At 22.5% G+C, this 23,052-nt stretch overlaps 4 protein-coding genes across 10 annotated transcripts in view; 3 read left to right on the forward strand and 1 right to left on the reverse strand.

Annotated features, from left to right (window-relative positions):
* Positions 1-1,693, forward strand: part of LOC122859102 (vesicular acetylcholine transporter) — a 48,543-nt gene extending 46,850 nt beyond the window's left edge. For all 4 annotated transcript variants that reach the window (XM_044162474.1, XM_044162473.1, XM_044162472.1 and 1 more), the window contains exon 13: positions 421-1,693. In XM_044162474.1, coding sequence (XP_044018409.1) covers positions 421-627 — 207 coding nt within the window. In that variant the 3' untranslated portion in view covers positions 628-1,693. The remainder of the gene's footprint in view (positions 1-420) is intronic.
* Positions 1,694-5,109: 3,416 nt separating this feature from the next.
* Positions 5,110-12,974, forward strand: LOC122859109. 2 transcript variants are annotated; one of them, XM_044162488.1, is made up of 7 exons: positions 5,110-5,287; positions 10,609-10,662; positions 10,743-10,918; positions 11,011-11,117; positions 11,200-11,373; positions 11,458-11,719; positions 12,433-12,974. In XM_044162488.1, the coding sequence occupies exons 3-7, from the start codon at positions 10,746-10,748 to the stop codon at positions 12,680-12,682; spliced, it is 966 nt and encodes a 321-aa protein (XP_044018423.1). In that variant the 5' UTR covers positions 5,110-5,287; positions 10,609-10,662; positions 10,743-10,745; the 3' UTR covers positions 12,683-12,974. The 2 variants fall into 2 exon arrangements, with proteins under 2 accessions (XP_044018423.1, XP_044018422.1); XM_044162487.1 differs by lacking the exon at positions 5,110-5,287 and adding an exon at positions 7,272-7,665.
* Positions 12,975-16,954: 3,980 nt separating this feature from the next.
* LOC122859099 (PP2C-like domain-containing protein CG9801) lies at positions 16,955-21,050 on the reverse strand. 3 transcript variants are annotated; one of them, XM_044162469.1, is made up of 7 exons: positions 20,824-21,017; positions 20,055-20,327; positions 19,746-19,972; positions 18,946-19,173; positions 18,485-18,682; positions 17,630-18,408; positions 16,955-17,542 (listed from the first exon to the last, which is right to left on the reverse strand). In XM_044162469.1, exons 2-7 carry the CDS (start codon positions 20,216-20,218, stop codon positions 17,324-17,326), a joined length of 1,815 nt encoding a protein of 604 aa, XP_044018404.1. In that variant the 5' UTR covers positions 20,219-20,327; positions 20,824-21,017; the 3' UTR covers positions 16,955-17,323. The 3 variants fall into 3 exon arrangements, with proteins under 3 accessions (XP_044018404.1, XP_044018403.1, XP_044018405.1); XM_044162468.1 differs by having other exon boundaries at positions 18,946-19,488; XM_044162470.1 differs by lacking the exon at positions 18,946-19,173 and having other exon boundaries at positions 20,824-21,050.
* LOC122859105 (2-(3-amino-3-carboxypropyl)histidine synthase subunit 2) lies at positions 21,035-22,966 on the forward strand. Its single transcript, XM_044162481.1, has 4 exons — positions 21,035-21,279; positions 21,520-21,853; positions 21,925-22,406; positions 22,479-22,966. The coding sequence occupies exons 1-4, from the start codon at positions 21,142-21,144 to the stop codon at positions 22,944-22,946; spliced, it is 1,422 nt and encodes a 473-aa protein (XP_044018416.1). The 5' UTR covers positions 21,035-21,141; the 3' UTR covers positions 22,947-22,966.
* The last annotated feature ends 86 nt before the right edge of the window (positions 22,967-23,052 follow it).

Here is a 23,052-nt window from a genome sequence, read left to right on the forward strand (position 1 = left end):
TAATTATTAATTAAAATAACAATTTTCAATTAAATTCATTGTGATATTATTTTATAATAACAAAGTTATAGACTAATGAAAATTAATTGATTTATTTTTTATGAAAATCTAGTTAACTTTAATTTTATTTTCTTTTAATTATAATAATTTTGTTAGAAATTACTTGTCATATTTAAAAACAATTAATTTTTTTTTTTTCTAACAATATTATTGTTTTAAAGTATAATTAAATTTATCAATTATTAATCAACAAAGATAACGTAAAATTACATTTTTCATTTATTCAAGGTAAAATGAAAATTAAATTATCAAATAAATAAAATTATTAATAAAATTTTAAACCAATAAAACAATATAAAATCTTAAATGAAATTTTTTAAACAAATTGTTATTAAATTATTGTAATTTTTGGTTCAACAGGTAACAACAAGAAACGACACAATTGTTGGATATGGTCCAGTTGTACCAGATGGTTATGGTTGTGCCTATAATCTACGTAAAGATTCAATAATATTTTCATGTTCAGCATTTCACAGTGATGGACGTACAAGTGCACGTAAATATGCACAAGCACTTGAATTAAGCCTCAGGGAAATGGCAGCAATGCTTAAAACAAAAAATAAATGATAAATTTAATTATCATCAATAATAATTATTTCCTGAGGCAATAATAATCATAATTAGATATTTTTATTATTATTTAATAATTAATATTCAACTGGCGCATCCCTATAAGTACTCGGGTAAATTTTACTGTCCATTTAATTGAAAAAAAAATAACAAATAATAACAAGAAAAAAAGTATTAACATATAGGGTCTGTCGAACTGATTTAAAAATATATTTGTACAACGTGGCAGGAACCACACTGTTATATTCACCAAAAGGTCTAAATCTTATATACATTTTTTAATTTTATTTTTATCAATTATTTGTTTTTCTCTTTAAATTTTATTTGCTTGATGATGAAAATATATATACTGCCAACTTGAAAGTTGGTATTTTCAATTTTAATTTGAGATTACATTTGATATGTAGAATAACATATATTTATCAAAATTTATCAACAGCAAGTTTTGAAATAAGGCTGTACTTTTAAAAAATTATTAAAAAAATATTTGATATGAGTTTTATTTCACCTGACTACTTTGAGGGTACAAAAATATAAAAAAATAAATTATATTAATAACGAAAGTTGATAGAATTTATAGTATTTGAAAAATAAAAAAATAAAGTTTATATAACGTTGACATTGGCAAAAATAAAAGTCAAATATTATTTTAAAAAATGAAAGTAATAATATAAAGCTTAAAACAAAAAAATAACAACAATTTGAAATTTGAATGGAAAATTCATTATTTATCTGTTAAAAATATTGCTTTGCTAATTGCTACTTTTTCTTTAATTTATTTTTTTGTTGTTGATAGAGTATTTTTGTTGTTTGACGACGAGAAATTAAAAAAAAAATATATTAAAAAAAACGAAAAAAAAAATATTTCTGTTACTGTTGAAGTGCGTATCTCTAGTTGCTATATAATCAAAGCGTTGACGTAATTATGCTTTTTAGATAAAATATATAATTCATAAAAGTATATTGAAGAAAAAAAAAATATATATATACATATCTGTGTTTCGAAATGCTTTTTGATGGTTTAAAAAAAAATAAAAAATACAAAAAAAAAAAGACGATTTCAACAAGAGAAAAAAAATAATAGATGATATTCTTTTGAATATTTAAACAATAGTTGTGATCGCATTGCGGCCAAGAATAATCTACGCATATCAGGCAACAATGCCAAATATAGAAATTAAATAAATAAATAAATAAACAATAATAAAATATAAGCAAAAGTTTTAGTCACAATTTGATGATTGAATAAAGAAAAATAGAATTATAAAAAAAAAAAAAAAAAACATATCATCGAATAAATGTACTGTTGTTGTTGTTATAATTATTAATTTAAATGTAAAATGTTTTTTTTTTTTTATTTTGTTTATTTTGTTTGTTGTCAGAGTTGATCTCTCGGCTGTTATTTAAACTTACAAAGAGTATTTTAATTTGCATTATGCACGAGTTAGAAAGAGTTTATGTGCAAATATAAATTTTGGTTTAAAAAAAAAATATTAAATATAGTATTCAATGATGTTAATTATGTTATACTTTACTGTGTAAAGAATCTTGATGATGAATAAATAAATAAATTGTGAGAGCGTATATAATTTGCTTGTGTTAATTAATTAATTATTATTTTATAAATTTTAAATAATCATGTGTTTATTATTTAATTTATTTGGTTTTAAATTTTAATTATTTATCATTATTTTAATTTATCATGGAAAAACAATTAAGGCTGAGGTAATATGTGATTATTTTCTTTTTAAATCATTAATAGTATTTTATTTTAATAATTTTTTTCTTTTAAATATTTTTCTGGATATGATTTTTGGTATAAAGAAAATATGCATTGACATTTTTTTGATTTTATTATTGTTGATATTAAAAATACTAATAATGGATATATTTTTATTTTAATTACACTGTTTTATTTTCAATTTTTAATTTCAATTATTTGCCCTGACTGGAGATATTTTTTATCATATTCACGTGTTTTTTTTTTTGATAATATATTTTTAACTAGAAATTACATTTCACCGGAAAATTTCACGAAAAAAAACAAAGTCCTCTATTTTGAAGCCAAAAGTAGATAAAATGTAAAGAGAACCACGAATAGAGAAATAGTTATACTCCACAATAAGCCGTCATGGGGGCCACCATGGGGTGCCACGGGCCTGAATTCCGATACTTCCGGTATTGATACTTCATCAAGCATTGCTGATGCTAATATTTCTCTGATATCTAATAAGTCTTTTCTTATATTTGATCTTGATATTTTGAATTGTTGAATTTTTTCGTTTGCTTGTGTCAACTCTTCAATTAATTCATTTTTTTCTTTTTTTAATTGCTCATTTTCATTTTTTGATAATTCAAGTTTAATTTGTTTTTCTTCAAGTTCTAATTTTAATGATTCGACCTCACTTAAATTTGTAAGAATAACTTCCTGTAATTTACTCGTATGTTCTTTAACTTTTAAAGCTAATTCTTGGCTTTTTTTCTCGTGATTTTCTTCACTCATTTTTCTTCACTTGGACTTTTTGGCAATGCCAAGATTTTTCACAATTTATTTTATTATTTTTATTACTTTTATTGATGAATCACTTGTTTATTTAAATTATTATTTATTATTAACATACTATTTATACATTAATTGTTTGATAATAACCTTAATCACAACTTAATGTACACAGCTTAATGTTTTCAAACAAATATCTTTTCACGCATTTCACATTTGCAAAAAAACGGTTATGCACGTTTCATTTTAATAATTATTATAAACATTTATCACATTTATTCTGATTGGCTGACGAAACAAAATGGCTTACTGTTCGACTGGTAGATTAAAAATCTATCTTATCAACACACAAATTGATGATCACTTACCAACAGAGTTGAATAAATTGGTACCAATGTAAGATATATTTTTAAATAAAGAATTTTGCTACAGGTAAATATACACCTGCAGTTAAAAGAAAATATTTTGTGAACTGATTTAATATTGTGTTAATTTTAGCTTTAATTTTACTTGCCAAATTGATTAATAAATATTTTATTATTTCTAGATGATTTGAGGCAAGATAACAACAAGTACAATTTTAAATATTTCATCAACAGCTGTATGTTATTAATTAATGTAATTACATCAATTTATACTTCAAATTTTAATCTAAAAAATTCATATAAATTAACCATTATTCATAAAATAATATTAAAATAAATTAAATTATTTTAACTGGGATTTTTCTTTTTTTTTTCTTTTTTTTTATAATAAAAAAAGTTAACAATCTACCACACTGGGTGTTCTTCTATTTTCTTTTTTCTTTTGTGAATGAAAATCAGCTGAATAGGAAAAAAAAAAAAAAAAACCCACGAGGTGGATAGGAAAAGGGAAAACAACAAATGATGACGCATTTAATACCAGCTTAAATCTGTTGTTTACCAATGTAAAATTTTGAAAAAAAAAAAAAAAAAAAAATATAAGAAAATTGACCAGATGGAACAGATGAACTAGTTGGATATCAGGTAGATGATTTCACGCTCTTGTGAAAAACTGAAAAATGCCAATCAAAGAAATGATTGATCATAAAAATTATTGCTAATTTTTATTACTATTCCCTAATTATTAAATAAAAAATTTTCAAAATTTATTCTCTTTATTTAAAATTAAATCAATTATTTATAATCAAAAAATTTAAATTTTCATTGTTTTAATATTACAAGTTTTTATTATTTAAAAATCATAACTTTTCATTATACAATAAATTTAAAAATTTAAATTTTTAATTATTTAATTAACTTTTTTTTTCTTATAAAATGGAAAAAATTTTTTGCTGTTTATAACAATAAAACAAATAATAATAATATCAATTTCCATTGTCAGTGACATGCTGTAAAAATTTTGAAAGATTTTTTTTTTTTTTTTTAAATTCTAAGAATTTTAATTTTCTGAAAGGGAAAGTTTTCGAGGGTTGACAGGGTGACAATGTGCAACATATAATAAAATAATACGGGTGTATTTTAGAGTATTAACTGATATCAACCACTATGCTCCTTATATACACCCAAGTTGCTGCAGGTATTTTTTTATATTTTTTTATCCAAAAAAACCTGTGCAAACTTGTTGCATCTTGATGTTTTTCAGCAAACCACAAAACAATATCAAGCAATTATAAATTTGGCAAACTTAAAAAAACAATAAAGAAATAATTAATTTATCCCAATAATCATATAAACAATAAATTATGAATTTTAACAATTCGTCTTTTTAAATTCCCGCTTTGAAATCCGCGTCTTCATATGTTTTTTATTTATTTTTTTTTTTATCAGCAAAAACGGCCATCTTTATTTTAAAATCTTATTGCCTATTCAAATTGACAATTCATAATCATCCCTTTTCATATAAAATAATAATCAATAAAAATGTCAATGTGCAATATTTCAATAGTCATTAAAAAATCCAACAAATTATTAATAAATAAAATCAAGTTAAATAATTTAAACAATAAAAAAAAATACTTGTGTTTAAGTATTTTTGAGGTTATGTTGAATCAAAAATAGTGACAGTGCAAAATTGAATAAGAAAAATAAAAAAAAAAAATAAAAAATATCTCAACGTGTGAAGGCCAAATAGAAAAGTGAAAAAAAGAGGATACAAAATCATGAAGAATAAAATGTAAGAGTGAGATACTAATTCTCAGTTTAGATATTATATTTTTTTTTTTTTTTTTTTTTTTTTTCGGGGGGATAGCAACAGCATCCCCACAACAACAAGTTAAGTAAAGCGGCAAAGTAAAGTTAAAAAGAAAAAAACATAATAAATCGGCTCGACTCTCGAGGTCTCTTTTATATATATTTTATCTTTCTCTTTTTTTTTTTTCTCTCGGGTGTGAGTGTGTTGTCTCATCATTATATATACCTCGAAAACAAATGTAAAGCCGACGACCTGCCTCTCTCTCTCTCTCTCTCTTCATCTGTGACTCATCAACTGATCCAGGGACGGACATTGACACTTTATTTTCCATAACAAATAAATGCACCTTGCAAATAAATTAACATATTAAAAATACAAATGAAAAAAAATCAATTGAATTAATAAAATTTTTAAAAAAAATATCAGTAGTAATTTTATAAAAATTAAATGTATTTATTTTACTACGCATTTTCATATCAATAGGAAAACCTTGAAAATAGAAAATTGTAATAATAATAATAATAGTAACATAATTAATGCGGATATTTTATTTTTTTTTATGGTTTTTAATATACTGTTTGAGGGGGGGCTGTTGAAGGGGGCTGCGTGCGTCACGTGGATGACCTACACTTGTTACTTGTTGAAATAAAATAAAAAAAAATTAAAGGATAGATAGATATTTTTATTAGAGTTAATAAATGTATAGAAAAAATAAAAATGATGCACCTTGTTGTTGGCCATCAACTTGTTGCCAAGATACTTTTGCTTTTTGTTCCTCTCTCTGTCACTCCTACTCAGTTTTGTAAATATATTTGTATTTCATTATCTTTGTTTAATGTGGGTCGCCGAACTCCGAAATTCTTGGAAAATCTTATTTTTTTCGTTTATCGATTTATTAAATTATTTTACAGCCTCTTGATCAGTGGGCTGATGAAATAAGCAGGTGAATTTGTAGCTACAATTGTATATTAATAATTAATAAATAATTTAAAAAATTGTGGAGTAATTTTGAGATAAATAATGTACATATTTAATTATTAAACATAAGGGGAAAATAATTTTACAGGGATTAGTTGTCATAATAACAATTTAACAGGTAAATTTTTTTGTTTTTTTTATCACCAAAAATAGGATATATCAATTGAGACAATTTTTTATTTATTTTTTTCTATTTAATTATTGGAAATTTATAGCAAAAGGATAATTAATAATCAAGTATTGTTATGATTGTTGTTGTTGTTTAATATAATTTTTTTTTTTTTTTTTTTTTTTTTCAATGACAAATTAACTTTATAAAAATTTTTTTTTTTTTCACAATTTTTCTTTTGAGTTCATTTTAATTTTCTTTTGACATCCATAAATCTTCTTTTTTTTTTGTTACCTGTATTATTTTTTTTTTTGTACCTCCCTCTTTTTCAACCCAGCTTATTTATGAAGTTGAGAAAAATAATGATAATATTTAAAATTTCATCATGCAAATTTACTCGATTTGAAATATATTTTTTTTTAATTTTTGGAAATATTGTAGATTTTATTTTAAATAAATTTGCGAAAATCAAACGAAAAAAAAAAAAGAGAATATATTACCAAATAAATAATTAACGTATTTATTTAATTCTAAGAAATACTCTATAAGAAATTTTCAGAAAAATAATTTGAAAAAAAATTAAAAGAAAAACAAGGATACATTATTGAATTTAAAAAAATAATTATTATTATCATTTTGCTCCATTTAAAATTTGTTTTTTAAAGAAAATATTAATCTAATAAAAAAAAAAACAAAAAAAACGTTAAAAAATAAATTTTCACGAGAAAAAATTTCTATGACAAAAAAGCAAAAGAAAAAAAAAGTAGATCAGAAAATAAAATAGAAAAAGAAAAAAAAAAAAAAAGGAAATTGAATGAAAAATAATAATAAAAAATGTATCATCACAACACAAGTGATTGTTTGTTGGCGTGAGTTAGAGATGACCAACCGTTTCCATGTGTTTGTGTTGTCAAGGATTTTTTTAAACCCATGTATATTGAAAATACTTGTTCAGATGTACCACCCCCACTATCTTACAAGTAAACCAAACGTGTCTGAACACGTTTGTCGAATGCTTCAGTTAAAGTTTGATACTTCAACAAGTCGGATGTGTTTTTTATCCTCCAACAATATTGTTTATTTAAATAATAAAAAATTTTTTATAAAATTATAAATAATTACCAAAATAATAGGTAAATTATAAGTGTTTTGCAAATGATAAATTATTCAGTGAATGGACAGATAAAAAGTGACAGGAACATTAATTTTATTTTACCATTAAATTATGACCCCTTCATTCAAGATGGGGCATAACACAAAATATTTTCAAAATGTAAGTTTTTCATTTAATTTTTGTTTATTATTAATTAAATTGAACACTAATATCTAACTCAAAAATTATTAAATTTATTCAGTTTATACTAGCAAATTTCGATTTTCGATAAACCCGCTAAATTAACTTACTAAGTTTTTTTTTTTTTTCTTTTTTCTTTTTTAATTTGTACCTTTCTTAAACGTTAGCTAAACGTTTTAAAATTTTTTTATTATATTATAAATTAAATTATTTGTATTTTTTTTTTTTTTGGAGCAGAAATAGATATGTAGATTTAAATATTTTTTAAGACAAACAATAAGGAGATACATGACCTTTGTCATAAAAATTATAGTGACATTTAAAAATGTTTTTATTAGTCATCAAAAACAGTGGCCGTCAAATATATTATTTACACATTTTACAAATAAATATCAAGGAAAATAAATAATATGTTTATTTTAATGATAGTATTTAAAAAATTTAGCTTTAAATTACACTTGCATTGACAAATTTAAAAATAGAAATATACATTTTTATTATTATTATTATTATTTTTTTTTTTGTAATTAAATATAAACAAATAAAATAATCCTTTTTTCTTTCTTTTTTTTTTTACTATTATTTAAAGAACAATGTGATTTATTTGATGGAAAAATTATTATTATTATTATTGTTTTTTATTAAATTGATATTTATTTATTTTTTTTATCTACTTGTTAATTTGGCTGATGCAACAAGTAGAATTGCGGGAGGTGGTCAACGCCATTTTGAATATTTTTTTTAAAAATAAAATATCTATCGAAATTAAATAATAATAATAATAATAATAAATTATTTATTGTTTTTATTAAAAAATTAAATTAATTAATTATGTTTTTTTTTTATTTTAAATAATTTTAATGAGTAAAAATTTATTTGTCGTTTTAGATTAGTTTTAATTTGAGATAATGAAATTAATGTAAATCAAAATAAAAGCTTAATTGAAGGTTAACAAATTTTAACGCCTTGATATTTTTTTTAATTAAATTGACCATGAAAAATATATAAATTGTGATAATAGAAGTTGATAGTGTAATTTACCACCCGCGTCATAAACGGCAACACAAGGGTGAAGATAATTTCTTGGAAATTATTTTGATATGGTAGTCGTTGTAAAATCATAACACGATTATTATTTGTCGCGTGATCATATAAAAATATATATTATATTAAACAAAAGGATTATATAAATAACATGGTAGTTTGTAATTTATTATCACAAATTAATATTAAAGATAACTTGATTAAGAAAATAAAGAAAAAAAAAATTATTATTAAATTTATTTACAACATTTAATAATGCTTCATTTTAATTAAAATTTTATAATATTTATTTAAATAAAGTATTTCATTTATTAATAAAACAAACAAAACAACTAAATTATTATCTATTTTTTTAATTAAATTAATAACTACTTTACAATTATTTTTTTTAGAAATAAATATTGCTTAAAAAAAAAAAAATTCTAAACTCGTTATTTTTTAATTAAAAATACAATTAAAATAATTTAATTTTTGATTTATTTATTTATCCATTTATTAGTTTGTTAATTTATATTTTTAAAAAATTTTATTTCTCATTTTAATTGTTGAAAAAAAAATAGTCAAGTTTACGTTTGATGTACACTTGGCACTGAGGGTGAAAAAAAAAAAATGATAATAATTTGCTTTTTTTTATATTAAAATTGAGGTCAGCTTCTTGGAAAACTAAAACGTAAATTACATGCTCATTATTTTACTAATATATATATATTTTTCGTTATCTTTAATATTATTTTATTTTATATTTTTCAAGAGAGACAATCTATATATCTCTTTGTATATTTAAAATCACATTAGTGCGATGATCCCAATGTTGAATAATATTAATATCCAATATCATATTTTTATTTGTATTATAGCAAATTGTCGGCTTTCTAATTTTTATTAAATATATTTATATCTCTTACTTTTTGGAATTGAAGAAATTAAAATACGCAATTTATGACCTGATCGACGCCAGTTTTTTTCATGACGAGACCATTCAAATGACTCATCAATTCTCTATCACGCCCTTTATTTTATTTTTTTAACTTTATTTTATTCAAGATCTTGATTTTGATAAAATATTATAAATCAAATGAACAAAGAAACTGGATTTTTTAAATTTCACAATTTCGATATATGTAAAAAAATTTTTTTTCTTTATTTTTTTTAATTTCAATAAAACATGATCAAAAAACGTGCGCAAATTTTCAATGACCTTAAAAAAAAATATCAAAATGATAATTCAACAAACAGCTGTGTAAATTGATAATATTTTATTTATTTAATTTTTTTTTATAAAGAAAAATCAAGTGCAGATTAGTCACCACGTAATCATCAATTTTTTTTTTTTTTTCTTATCTATATATTAATTTTATAACTCATTTTATGTATGCACGATTAAAATGTAAACGAGTTATTTATTTATTTTTTAATATTAATATTATATTATTTTTTACAAATAGAAAAATAAAAATACGAGAAACTCATCCACTTGGCAAACGCCACGCACTGCTTATGGAATGTATGGAGTTTCCGATTTTTTGTTCTCCAAACGAAAGACGTATGTCTCTTACGTACATGAATTTTTTTTTTTCATTTATATTTACATAAAATTAGTGCCTACTCATGTTAAATATTAAAACCGGAATTTAAAAACTGCAATAGTTCCATTCACTTCTTGTTTTTTTTTTCATTTCGATTTTTTTGCTTTCACTAGAAACACCTGACTATTCAAAAAATCTAATGGGATACCTGGACCCAAATATTTTTATTTTTGCAAGATCAATGAACCTATTAAAAAACAATTCTTTCGATTACATAATCTGTGTTTATTTTCTTCTTGACCATTATTTTACATGGAGTAAATTTATAAATGTCAAATTAATTTTGTTACAGATTAAAACAAGCATATTCATTTGGACAATAATATTCATATCATTGATAACCATTGTAAGTATAAATAAAATTAAATTATTTTAATGTAATTTTTTTTTCTTTTATTTGTATTAATTTGATGAATAATTTTTAAGGTAATGGCTTCTGATAAAGCAACACCATGTAAAGAAGATTCAGAATGTCAATCTGACCAATACTGCTATAACATATCAAAAATTTGTGTAAGCTACACAATGTGTAGTCGATATAATAGATACGAAAATGACACACAATCACAAAAACCCACACAATGTGGACCATGTTTACCTGGGTAAATATAATAGCTAATTATTAATAAATCAAAAAACAAAAATATTTAACAATTTGTTTAATCTCTTCTTCTTCTTTTTTTTTTACCAACAGTTTTGTTGCTGAATTATATATTGATGGAAAAGAATCATCTCTTTGTATCGACAAGATACAATTAAAATTAAAAAAAGAACAAATTCCCATAAAAACAACTCCAGGAGGTATCTATTTATTTAGTTTTAGAAAAAATAATAATATAAATTAAAAAAAAACAAATTGTAATATTTAATAATTTATTTACAGATGATGAATTTTTTAAAGACATTTGGCTATGTGGTGGAATAATATTTTTTATATTTTTAATTGTTCCAACTGTTGTTTATGCAACAAAACACATACACGGACGAGTTAGGAATGAAAAATGGTTTCCAATGAGACCATGGAATCTATCACCAAGTGCACCACCACCAGATACTGGTAAACACATTTTAAACACATAAAAATTCATCATTTATTTAAAAAAAAATCATGAAATTAATAATATATTATTTTTCTAAACAGGTGCATATCATTTGCAACGACCATATTATTCAGAAGAAGATCCACCAATTTATTCAGCAGTTGTTGACAATAACAATACATCAAAAGATAAAAATATATTGGTAAATGCTGTGCCATCAAAAGCACCAGATTGGGTAATCATTGATCCATCATATGACGATGGTGATCCAGATGTATCAACATCAACAAACATATCAACAATGTCAAATACGACATTAAATATTGAAGATGAAGAAACAACTCCGAGTTCTTGGACCCCAGAGTAAGTTTAAAAAAAAAAACCATATTAAACTAAATATATCTGCATTAACAACAGGCTTACATTTGTCATTTTGGTTCTTTGTGTTGATTGCTAAAAAAAAATCATGACCCCCTGCAACGATACTTGTTGTCTATTTAAAAAAAACAAAGTATAAAAAAAATTTAAAAAACACCATGCATATTCTATTTGTGCAACTTGGCCAATGTTTAAGTTTAAAAAGGGAAAATCCCAAAGCATCATGGGGATAAGACAAATTTAACACATACAGTCATCGTTCACTCACCTCAAGTTAAAATACTATTACGCATTAAACTGGTTCATGAGTCACTGGAAATTGCATACGAGTTTGTATCTTTATAATTATACAAATACACCAAGTGCTTACTTATTTTTGGTTTTTTGTTTTTTCATTTAAATACAGAGATATTTGTCTTTCTTTCTTTGCTTAGAATATATTTTTCATTATTTTTATTACTTATAATATGCACGTGTTGATACACCAAGTAAACACATCTGTCCTTAATGCCTCAACTATCTTTATCTTTTTTAAAAATAAATAAAAATAACTTGAATAATATTTAATTTTAGTTTTTAGATAATTAACTTGATATATATATTTATTTATATAATTTTTGTTTACAAATATTTGCAAGGCCAAGGCCATTGATGTTTTAATTAATTAATAATTGTTTTTTCTTTTTTTTTTTTTTTAGACCAGTAACTGTGGCTGTTTCAACTCGTGCATTTCATCAATTTGCACCAGAACAACGTGACAATGTTGTTAATGCTGTACTTGTTAGAGGTGATTGTTCATCACCAAGAAATTCAAGCAATCATAGTGATGATGGTCCAGCACCAGAGGCTACATCATCATCTAGAACAACTGGTGATTCTTACAGAGGTCCAAATGTTCAAATTAATCAAATGATTACACTAAATATGGTTAAAAGTGATTTTAATTAATGACAATTATTAAATGGTAAACAAATTAAATTCAAAATTTTTTAATTTGTCATTATTGTGTCGTATGATACTCGATCGTTTCAAGAAAAAAAAGCAATAAGAGATCAAATTTCTTCGCTCAATTTTGTACTTCTTTTTTTTTTTTTTTTTTTATATTATTATCTATTATCTATTTAGATAGAAAAACAAATAGAATATGATAGTTCTACTTACGTTTGAAAAACAACTCTGTTTATTTACAATATATATTCAGAGTTTAGATACGTTTATTTCCTGGTGCAAAGGACCATTAATTATAATTAAAAAACTTCAATTTCAATATCTTTTAATTACAGAAAAAATAAATACAAAAAAAAAAAACTTTTTTTATTAGAAATTAAGATTAGAAATTGAAGTTGAAAAAAAAAAATTGAATATTACAAATATTCTCGAGTTTTTTTATCAAATTGTGCCTGTTTACTTTGTGAAATTAGAAACTGTGATGCCGTTTGATTTAATCAACAATATCGTTGCATTTTTAGCCTTTAAATAATCATTTTTTTTCTGTATTTGTGTTTGAGCATTTTTCTTATTATTATTATTTTTCTATATCTATGAAATTGTATAATTCATTTGTAAAAAAATCAATCAATCATGATGAATATTTTAATTTTTTTTTTATTATCGTTTATTTATTGTAAATTTATTATCAAAAAAATGCTCATCACTGTTACACTCACTTGTTAAATGCTTGATTATACACTGTAAAATAACTACTTGTTTTTTTTTTTTTTTTTTTATCTTGATGGAAAAAAAAAAAAAAATGAAAAATGACTTTTTTTTGTTTCATAAAGATGTAAGGTAATATTATTTTGTCCTTTATTTTGTACTTATTGTATAATTAAATATTCCTCAGTGCCAATTGTCAACCTTTTTATTAATTTAATTTCTTATTGTTTGATTACAAGATTTAAAAAAAAAAAATATTTAAAAACTGCTAGTCAGGCGTCTCTTAAAAATAATTGTTACATTTATTTATTAATTAACAATAATAAAAAAATTAAATTGATTGAATGAATTTAAAATGTTATACAGCTTAAATTTATAAAAAAAAACATTGTAAAAAAAAAAAATATTTTTAATTTGAGAAAGAAATTAACAGTAAAATTATTTCTTGAATTTTACTTGTTACTTTTTTTCTTTTTTTATATTTTGTGATTTTTTAACCTTTTTTACTGATGATATAATTGTTTTTCTTTTTTTCTTATTTTTTTTTTTTTCTGTTGAATGCGTATTTATTTTTGACAAAGCTTGGACAGCTGATTCATCTGTAAAATTAATTGTTAAATAAAATAAACCAAAATGATAAATTTTAAAAAAATATAAAAATATAATTGCAATTTTATTTTTTATTAATAACCTTGAATAAATTTAATATTTTAATTTTTTTTATTTGATATTTATCCGCAGAGAAAATATCAAAAAAAATTCTAACAATTTTTTGAATAATTTTTTTAAAAGTCAAAATTAAAATAAACCAAAATTATAAATCAATAGTCTTCATAAAAAATATAATTGCAATTTATTTTTATTAAATCTTTACATATAACTTTGAATCTTTTATTTATTTTTTCCATTCAATTTTTATCCAAAGAATAAAAGAAACGTCTGGCGCTTTTTTAAATATAATTTCCATACAACTCGCAGGTGAAATAAAATAAAACCAAATTAATGATTAAAAAAAAATATAAAAATATAATTGCATTGTTTTTTTATTAATCGTTTAATAAATTTTCTTTATTTTGATATTTAATTTTATCTTTAAAAAATCGAAAGACGTTTGAAATTTTTCTAAATTTTTTATCAATCATTCAAATGAACATTATAGTTGAAAAAAAATCATAAAAATATAATTGCAATAATTTACTTTGTTATTTATTTTATCAATTTTTATGTATCAATTTTGATCCAGAAAAAAAAGAGAGACGCTTGACGATAACTTTTTAAATAATTTTCATAAAATTGAAATAATCATAACAATATTATCCTGTTGTAATAAATATTATTAAAAAAAAAAAAAAGATGTTTTAATTATTTTAAACACCTATATAATCACCAATCTATTACCCAAAATAAAAAAAAAAAAAACTGCTAAAGGATTGACAAAACAATGAGTAAATAATTTTCGAAAAGAAAAAAAACAAAATTCAATTTCCAAAATTATCATAGATAAATGATAATTCCTATTTTTTTTTTTTTTTTTGAAACTTAATCATGATAGACACAGATGGCATATATTGTCGCCAAAATTTTTGCATTGTCTAGTAAACACCTAGCCGAAACACCTGTAACTGCATAGAAAAGCCGAAGAAAACGAGCGAAAGAAAAATCACTACCAATTTTGCACGCCTGCCGGTGACCGGTTGTGGAAAAAAAAAAAGAAAGCCATTTGGTATTTGCACGTGTGACATTTTGGAGCAAACAAAACTCAATAATTATTATTAAATAAACAAATAGTATATATTGTTGATAAATATTTACAATTAAATAATAAAATGTCACCAAGATATTTTTACGTGCTCAATAGTTGTGATGATTCAACATCAAATTGTAAAAAAATAATAAGAAAGTCAGTTAATAAAAATAATGAAATTGTTCAACGTGGTTATTGGAAACTCATTGATTTATCAATATTACAACCAAAACTTAGAATATCAATAACTGATAGAAAATTATTAGGAGAAGGTATTTCATTTATTTAAAAATATTATTTCGTTATTCGTTTATTTAATTTATTTAATTGTTTATTTATTATTTTATTATTAGCTTATGATTGTTGGATAAGAACAGTAAGGCGTAACAGAAAAAGTATGAACTTTAAATATGATTCTGGTCCAATCAGTGATTATTTCTATCGTTTATTTCGTAGTAGACGTGCAATTGAAGGTTTATTTACTCAAAGTGGTGCATTTTTAACATTTTTTAATTATAAAAAATATATTAATACAATTATGATGACAAAAATTGTATATAATTTCTATTTTAACATAACAAGTATTATTATTTATCTTCGTGAACACAATGAATGTGATTTTGAATATGCATTTGATAATTTAATGAATTTAAAAAATATCAATATTCATTTGGATAATTGTAAAGTAAATGATTCATTGATATTTAAAAGTTGTGAAAAAAATGTTGAATGTATTAAATTTACAACATCAAGTAAAGACGTTTGTCTTTCACGTAAATTTGCAAAAGTAAGTATTGGCTTTTTATCTTTTTTTTTGTATTTAAAAAACAAGACAAGTCATTTAACTAATTATTTTGTATTTTTTATTTTTAACAGTCGTTGGAAAAATTTGATAATTTACAAGTTGTTGAATTGAGTGGATGGAAACTTGATGATTGTGTTTTGGAGATGATAAAAAATTATTTAATTTGAAAAAATTAGCGATGATTTATTTGTAAATAAATTGAATATATATTGACGTTAATTCAATTGATAGAATTGCTCAATTTGATATTGAAATTGTTGATATATAGCTGTGAAAATTAATCAATGAAATTAAATTTAAAAAACAAACAAGTCTTGCAGGATGAAAAAGACTTGAAATTATATATTTTTTAAAAACGTCATGAACAATCAAATATTATTAATTAATCTATATTTTTTATTAATGACTGAATGCTATTCTATTTTTTTTTTTCTTTGAAAATTTTAAAGATGATGTAATAATGATTTTTTTTTACACTGAAAATTTTATAATTGCAAAAATTTGTAAAAATTAAAATAGTTAATTCATCATTAATTGCAATTAATGATAAATATATGTTTTTTAATTATTTGATATAATTGTATATATTCAATGTTTATTTAAACAAAAAAAAATAATGACAAATAATATAAACGAAATTGTAATTTTTTTTAAATTTTATAAATAAACAATAAATAATTTTAAATTTGATTTTTTTTTTTATTTATTAAAGTAAGATAAAATAACAAATAAAATACAAAAAATTAATATCAATTAATGAAAATTAAAATAAGACAAGTTTTAATTATTTTTTAAATTTTCACGTTATAAATATAAATATTTAGCTAATACTAGTATTTTTAACGTTTTTTGTTGTTAATTATAATAGCTGCTTGTTATTTTTTTGGTAGAAAAATTATAAAAACCAAAATTACAAAATAAAATATAATTAAATTGATTAAAAATTAATTTTATAATAAATATTATTTGGTTTTTATCAAGTAGAGTTAAATTTTTCTTTTATATATATATTTATTGCTCGTTAGAGAAAAGACTATCGAACATCTACAAAAATATGAGACATTTTTGAAGACACATTTGTGGTCAATTCCTCGTCAGAATTATCATTTTTTCTTTTTCTTTTTTTTTTGACAAACAAATGAAACGTTAGTATACAATAATTAATAATACATTACAATATGAGACTATAGTTTTACACTGGTTTATAATCATTACAAAAAAAACAGAGTATAAAAAAAAGGTAGATAACAAAAAGAAAAAAAAAAAACAAAAAGAACATAGTAACATTGTGTTAAATAAAATTTGTAATATTGTTATATAAAGTAAAAATAAATTTACGTGTACATGTTATGTTAATATTGTGTTTAATCGCACCTGGCGATAATTAAAAATCACTCTCAATAATACCATGAGATCCAACAACATAAGCAACAACAGTTGCATGATCAAGTTTACCTGGTACCATTGACATAATGTCCAGCATTTTTTTTCTTCTTGAACGTTGTTCAAGTTTTGTCAATTGAATTAATTCACCATCTTTGGCCTGTGAATAATACAAATCAGTATCTTCCAATATTCTACGTTTAGCTGCTGTGATTCTAACCTACATTAAAATCCAATAAATAAACATTAATAATTTACTCAATGATTCATGAATAATATATTCTTTAAAAATGAATAAATAACTTACTGCAAAATCAAGTAAAAGTTCACATAATTTTTTAGCACTTTTACATGGTGGTCCTTCACCAGATACACCACGATTTAATAAATCTTCCATTCTAATTAATGTCAGCTCATGTCTTTGATATGCTTCAACAACTGGTAATTCATTTGTATCATTAAAACCAGCTGAATTTGTTTTTCTTAAATTATCTGTTTTACGATAAGCACTTGTATTTTTATTATTTTGTCTTGTATCATTATTATTTTTTTTTTTATTTGGTAATATTGCAAATTTACCAACAATTGGATCAAAATTATCAGATATACCATCACTTGTTAAATAAACAATATCATCTTTTTCAACTTCAGTCATAGCAAGTGTTAAATTATTTAATTCTGGATTTGAACCATCAACTGGACCAAGTGCACCTAATGCATCACGCATATCACGCATACAATGTATATCATGTGAACCACGTGTTATTTCTCTAACACCAGTTTTTTTAGAATAAACATATGCAAGACTATCACCAACATTACATGTACAAGCAATATATTTTTTACAATTATTACTATTACTATTATAATTTGGTAATGGTAATATTGCACATACTGTTAGTGTTGTTAACATTCCTTGTTCTTGTAATATTAATGAATGAGCCGCATGAAATGATCTCAACAATGCTATAAATACATCACGTGTTGTTGTCATTTGTGAATTAACTTGTGATGAAAATAATGCTTTATTTAAATATTCCATACAACCATGAACAGCTGATCTTGCTGCAATACATGCTTTAGCACCTGTTAATTTATTAACACATTATTAATTTTATTTATTCATTTTGTTGTTTAATTAATTTTTAAAAAATTTAATTACCCCAATTAACACCATCAGCAAGCACCAATACAGCAGCATTTGGTCTTGCAACAAGTGCAAAACAATCAGCAATTGGTTCACCATTATTTGTATTATTTGTTGGATTTTTTTCATAAAGTGTTGTTGCTACACCATATGCTGCATCGTTTGGAATAAACCAATTTTCAATACCAGCAATTTCATCAATCATTGGACAATCTGTAAATTTAATTAACTAATTATTATCAATTATCAAATAAATAATTTATACTTTATTTAATTTAATTGTTAATTTATGTGTCAATATGACAATACTCATGCCAAGCACAAGGCAAAAAACAAAATAACTAAAAATCGAAAAAACATCTAATTTAAAATAGTATTTTCATTCAAACAACTAATAAATTATTATTAATAATAATATTAAATAATAAAACAGCCATATAAATATTATCATGCTGATAAATAATATAATTGTTGACCTTGTTGATTTTTTTTAAATGGTGCTGGTGCACTTTTTGATTTTCTCAGTGGTATCATATCAGTTGCAAAATCACTTGGTGGTGGTATTATATCAAAATCCATTTCAGTATCATCAATATCCAATAAATCATCACTTATTTTTGACATTATTAATTCAATTTTATCATCATCTGAATGATCATTATCATTTGTACTTTCACTTGATAATAATTCATGTATTTTATCATCTTTTAAATTATTACAATTATTAATTGATTTTTTAATTTTTAAACTATTATTACATGCTATATTAAAATGCACATTATTTTTATAATTATCATTATCATCAATAAATTTTACATTTTTAATTGTATTATTTTTATCAATATCATCAATATCATCATCATCTTTAATTGTATATTTTTTATCTGGTTCATATAATTTACCAGCAGCACGTATTTTAACAGTACTATTATCAATTGGACACAGTGATGAATCTTTTGTTCGTATGACTAACCAACGATCATGCGCGATTGAAAATATACAATCCATCGAGTTGTTAACTGCATTTAAATTTATTTTCATATCTTACGAATATTGTTAATTTATTTTTATTTAAAAAAAAATATCAACAAATTTATTTATTTGAATTAAACACAAGATCTCAATTGATTGTCGTTTTTATTTATTAAATAAAATATATGTCTATGTTTATGTAATTTATTAGATTTTAATAATTTAAAATTAATATTAATAATGATAATAAAACAATCAGGGAAGAACTCGTGTTATTATTTATTAAATCAAAAAAATTTCTTACCAGTTGTTTGTTGTTCATTTTTTTCAAGTATATCAATATAATCAACATCTGGATCACTAATACTCAAATGTTTTTGTTTTAAATTAACAGATGTTAAGCCACGATCTGGTCCAGTTAATGCTGCAAATATTTCTTCATTTTCATCAAGTTTATCAATGACTTTTGATGGTAATTCTTCTGGATTTCTTCCATGTAATATTATTGGACCTTCACATTTACTTTCTAATCTAAAAAACAAATAATAACATAAATATATTATTATTAACTATATACGTTATGCATTAATAAATAATAATTAAAATTATTTACCCATTTAAATATTTCGTAACAAAACAACCACCAGGTATTTCAGCTGGTGGTGAATTCGATCCACTTTGTGTAACTCCATCCTGATCAATTCCATCAGTAGCAGTCAAATTTCTAATTGAAAGATGACGCATAAAACCAACAACTTTTTTTCTTAAACTTGGCATTTTATTTTTAATTATTATTTTTAATTAATTATACGTTTAAATGTCAATTGTAAATTTTAAATAATCCATGAGTTTTTAAAAAGATATTGATCATCCTTCATTAATAATACTGAAACAATAAAATTGATAAAATACATGTGGTCATATTGAGTTGATTGAATCAATAAAACGTTGATATTATATTTCAATTATTCAATTGGTAAATCATTCAACACAATATTTATATCTAGATTGATTCAACCACATCAATTATAATTTATTATTATTATTTTTTTTTATCAATTGATAACAGTTGCTAATTGTTTAATTTAATTAGTATTATTAAATGATAACTGTTGTATTTATTAAAACATTTTATGAGTAATAATTATAAAAACAAATGACTGGGTGACTCCTACTAGATAATGATGATTACTAACTTGGCCAACTAATATTTTTTTACATGTGAATTAAAGAAAGTTGTTATTTTGTTGTTTGAACATAAAAAAAAAATATATATCATCATAATAAATAAGGTCACACACGATGTCGTTACACACTAAGTATATTATATTTTTTCTTTTTTTTTATATAATTTTTTAATAATGGTTTTATAATTTAATTACCTGATGGTTTTTAATAATTTATTTGACTTAAAGGTGCAGCTGTTGGGCTTGTCTGTTGCATTTCAATTAACTTTGAGCTTTTGATGATGTCTTTGATGTCTTTTTTTTTTTTGTTATCTAGTCTTTTTATGTATCTTTTTTTTTATGTCTACATGACATCGTCCATGTTTGTTTAATTTTCCCAGTGTGTGTGTGTGTGTTATTTTCTTGAAGAAAAAAATAAATAAACATCTAGCCCTCTGACGACATATTGGCAGAACCACAAATGTCAAAAAAAAAAAACAACACTTAATTATTTAATTAATTATATTGCCAACAATGACACCGTCAAATACAATTAATTGTCAACAATTAGAAGATTCAATTAACCAGGACATATTATCGTCAACTGTTAATTGTGATAAATATAGCTATGAAAAATGTGTTGAATGGATCAATGCACGTGGATTAGAAAAGGTTATAACATATGTTTATTTATAATATTTATTTACAAAATATATTAAATATTTATTGACTGATAAATAATTTAATAACAATATAAATTTTATATGTTTTTTTCGTAAAATTACATAAAAGTTTTGTGGATTTTTGTTTATTTTTTTCTATTGTCGCCATTGAGATTACTCCATTTTGCACGTATCACTTGTTTATTGATAATATAAATAATTAATTTTTCATTATTATTAATATTTACAGGTTTGTTTACAATTTCCTGATTCTTTATTATCTGAATCAGCTAAAATTGCAATAAACATTGAAGAGTTATTGAAAAAAAATGTTTATATACTTGGTGACACAACATGTGGAAGTTGTTGTATTGATGAAGTTGCTGCCAATCACATTGGTGCTGATGGTGTTATACATTTTGGACATGCATGTTTAAATCCAACATCAAGACTTCCAGTATTTCATATTTTGCCAAAAAATAATATCAATATTCAAGCTTTTATTGATAAATTTCAACAATTTTTTACTGATAATAATGAAAAAATATTGTTATTTTATTCTGTTTATTATGCTAATTCAATTGGTATGAAAAAATAATTAATCATTTACTTTGATAATCAGCTGTTAATTATATTGAATCAATTTATTTTACAGAAACAATTTGGAATATTTTAAAAGATAAATATCCAAATCTTGTATTGACAACATTAAATTGCAAGTCAAATGTTGATTTTGTTGATACAAAAAATGCAACAAGTGCTATTATTTCTGGAAGAAGTTGGATATTAAATGATGATACTTGTCTTGAAGATTATCATGGTGTATTTATTGGTGACAATGACAAAACTTTGGCATCATTGGCAATGAGTATACCAACAAAGACATGGCAATATACTGTTGATGATGAGTTGAAGACATTTGAAGTAACAAAAAATCCTTGGCTAAGAAGAAGAAGATTTTTAGTTGAAAAATTAAAAGATGCAAACACCGTAGGAATTGTTGTTGCAACATTGGGTATCAAGGATTACATGCAAGCATTGTCAAATATTAAAAATATTTTAAAACAAAAAAATAAAAAATCATATGTATTCAGTGTTGGAAAACCAAATCCATCAAAACTTGCTAATTTTCCAGAGGTAATTAAATAATAATTGATTTATTAATTATATTTTTATTATAAATATTAATTTATTTTTTTTAATTAACAGGTGGATGCATTTGTTGTTATAGCATGTCCAGAAAATGATATATTTGATTCAAAAGATTATTATAAACCAATGCTAACACCATTTGAAGTTGAGCTTGCATTTAATAATTCTAGAAGCTTTACAACTAATTATTGTCTTGATTTTCGACAATTATTACCTGGTGGTTTTAATTATGTTGAATTTAAACCAACTGATGATTCTGATGTATCAATGTTGTCAAATGAAATAAGAAATACAAATAAAATTACTTGTACAATTGATAAAATGGATACAGTTGCTTGTAAAGCTGATGGAACTGTAGCAATTGGTAAATCTGGTGCTAATTTTTTGTTAAATAGATCTTGGCAAGGTCTTGAACAAAAACTTGGTGAAAATAATATTGAAATTGCAACAAAAGGACGAAGTGGATTACCAACAAGTTATGACAATGAACCTGTTAAAAATAATAATCAATTGACTGATAAATAAATAATTTATTTTGTGAAATATTTAACGTTATTTTTCATTTATTATTAACAATATTTATTTAATTAAAAATATAATTTTTTAATAATTTTGATTATGATTTTTATTG

This window comes from Aphidius gifuensis, linkage group LG6 (genome assembly GCF_014905175.1).
Source record: "Aphidius gifuensis isolate YNYX2018 linkage group LG6, ASM1490517v1, whole genome shotgun sequence".
In the NCBI taxonomy this organism is placed as follows: Eukaryota; Metazoa; Arthropoda; class Insecta; order Hymenoptera; family Braconidae; genus Aphidius; species Aphidius gifuensis.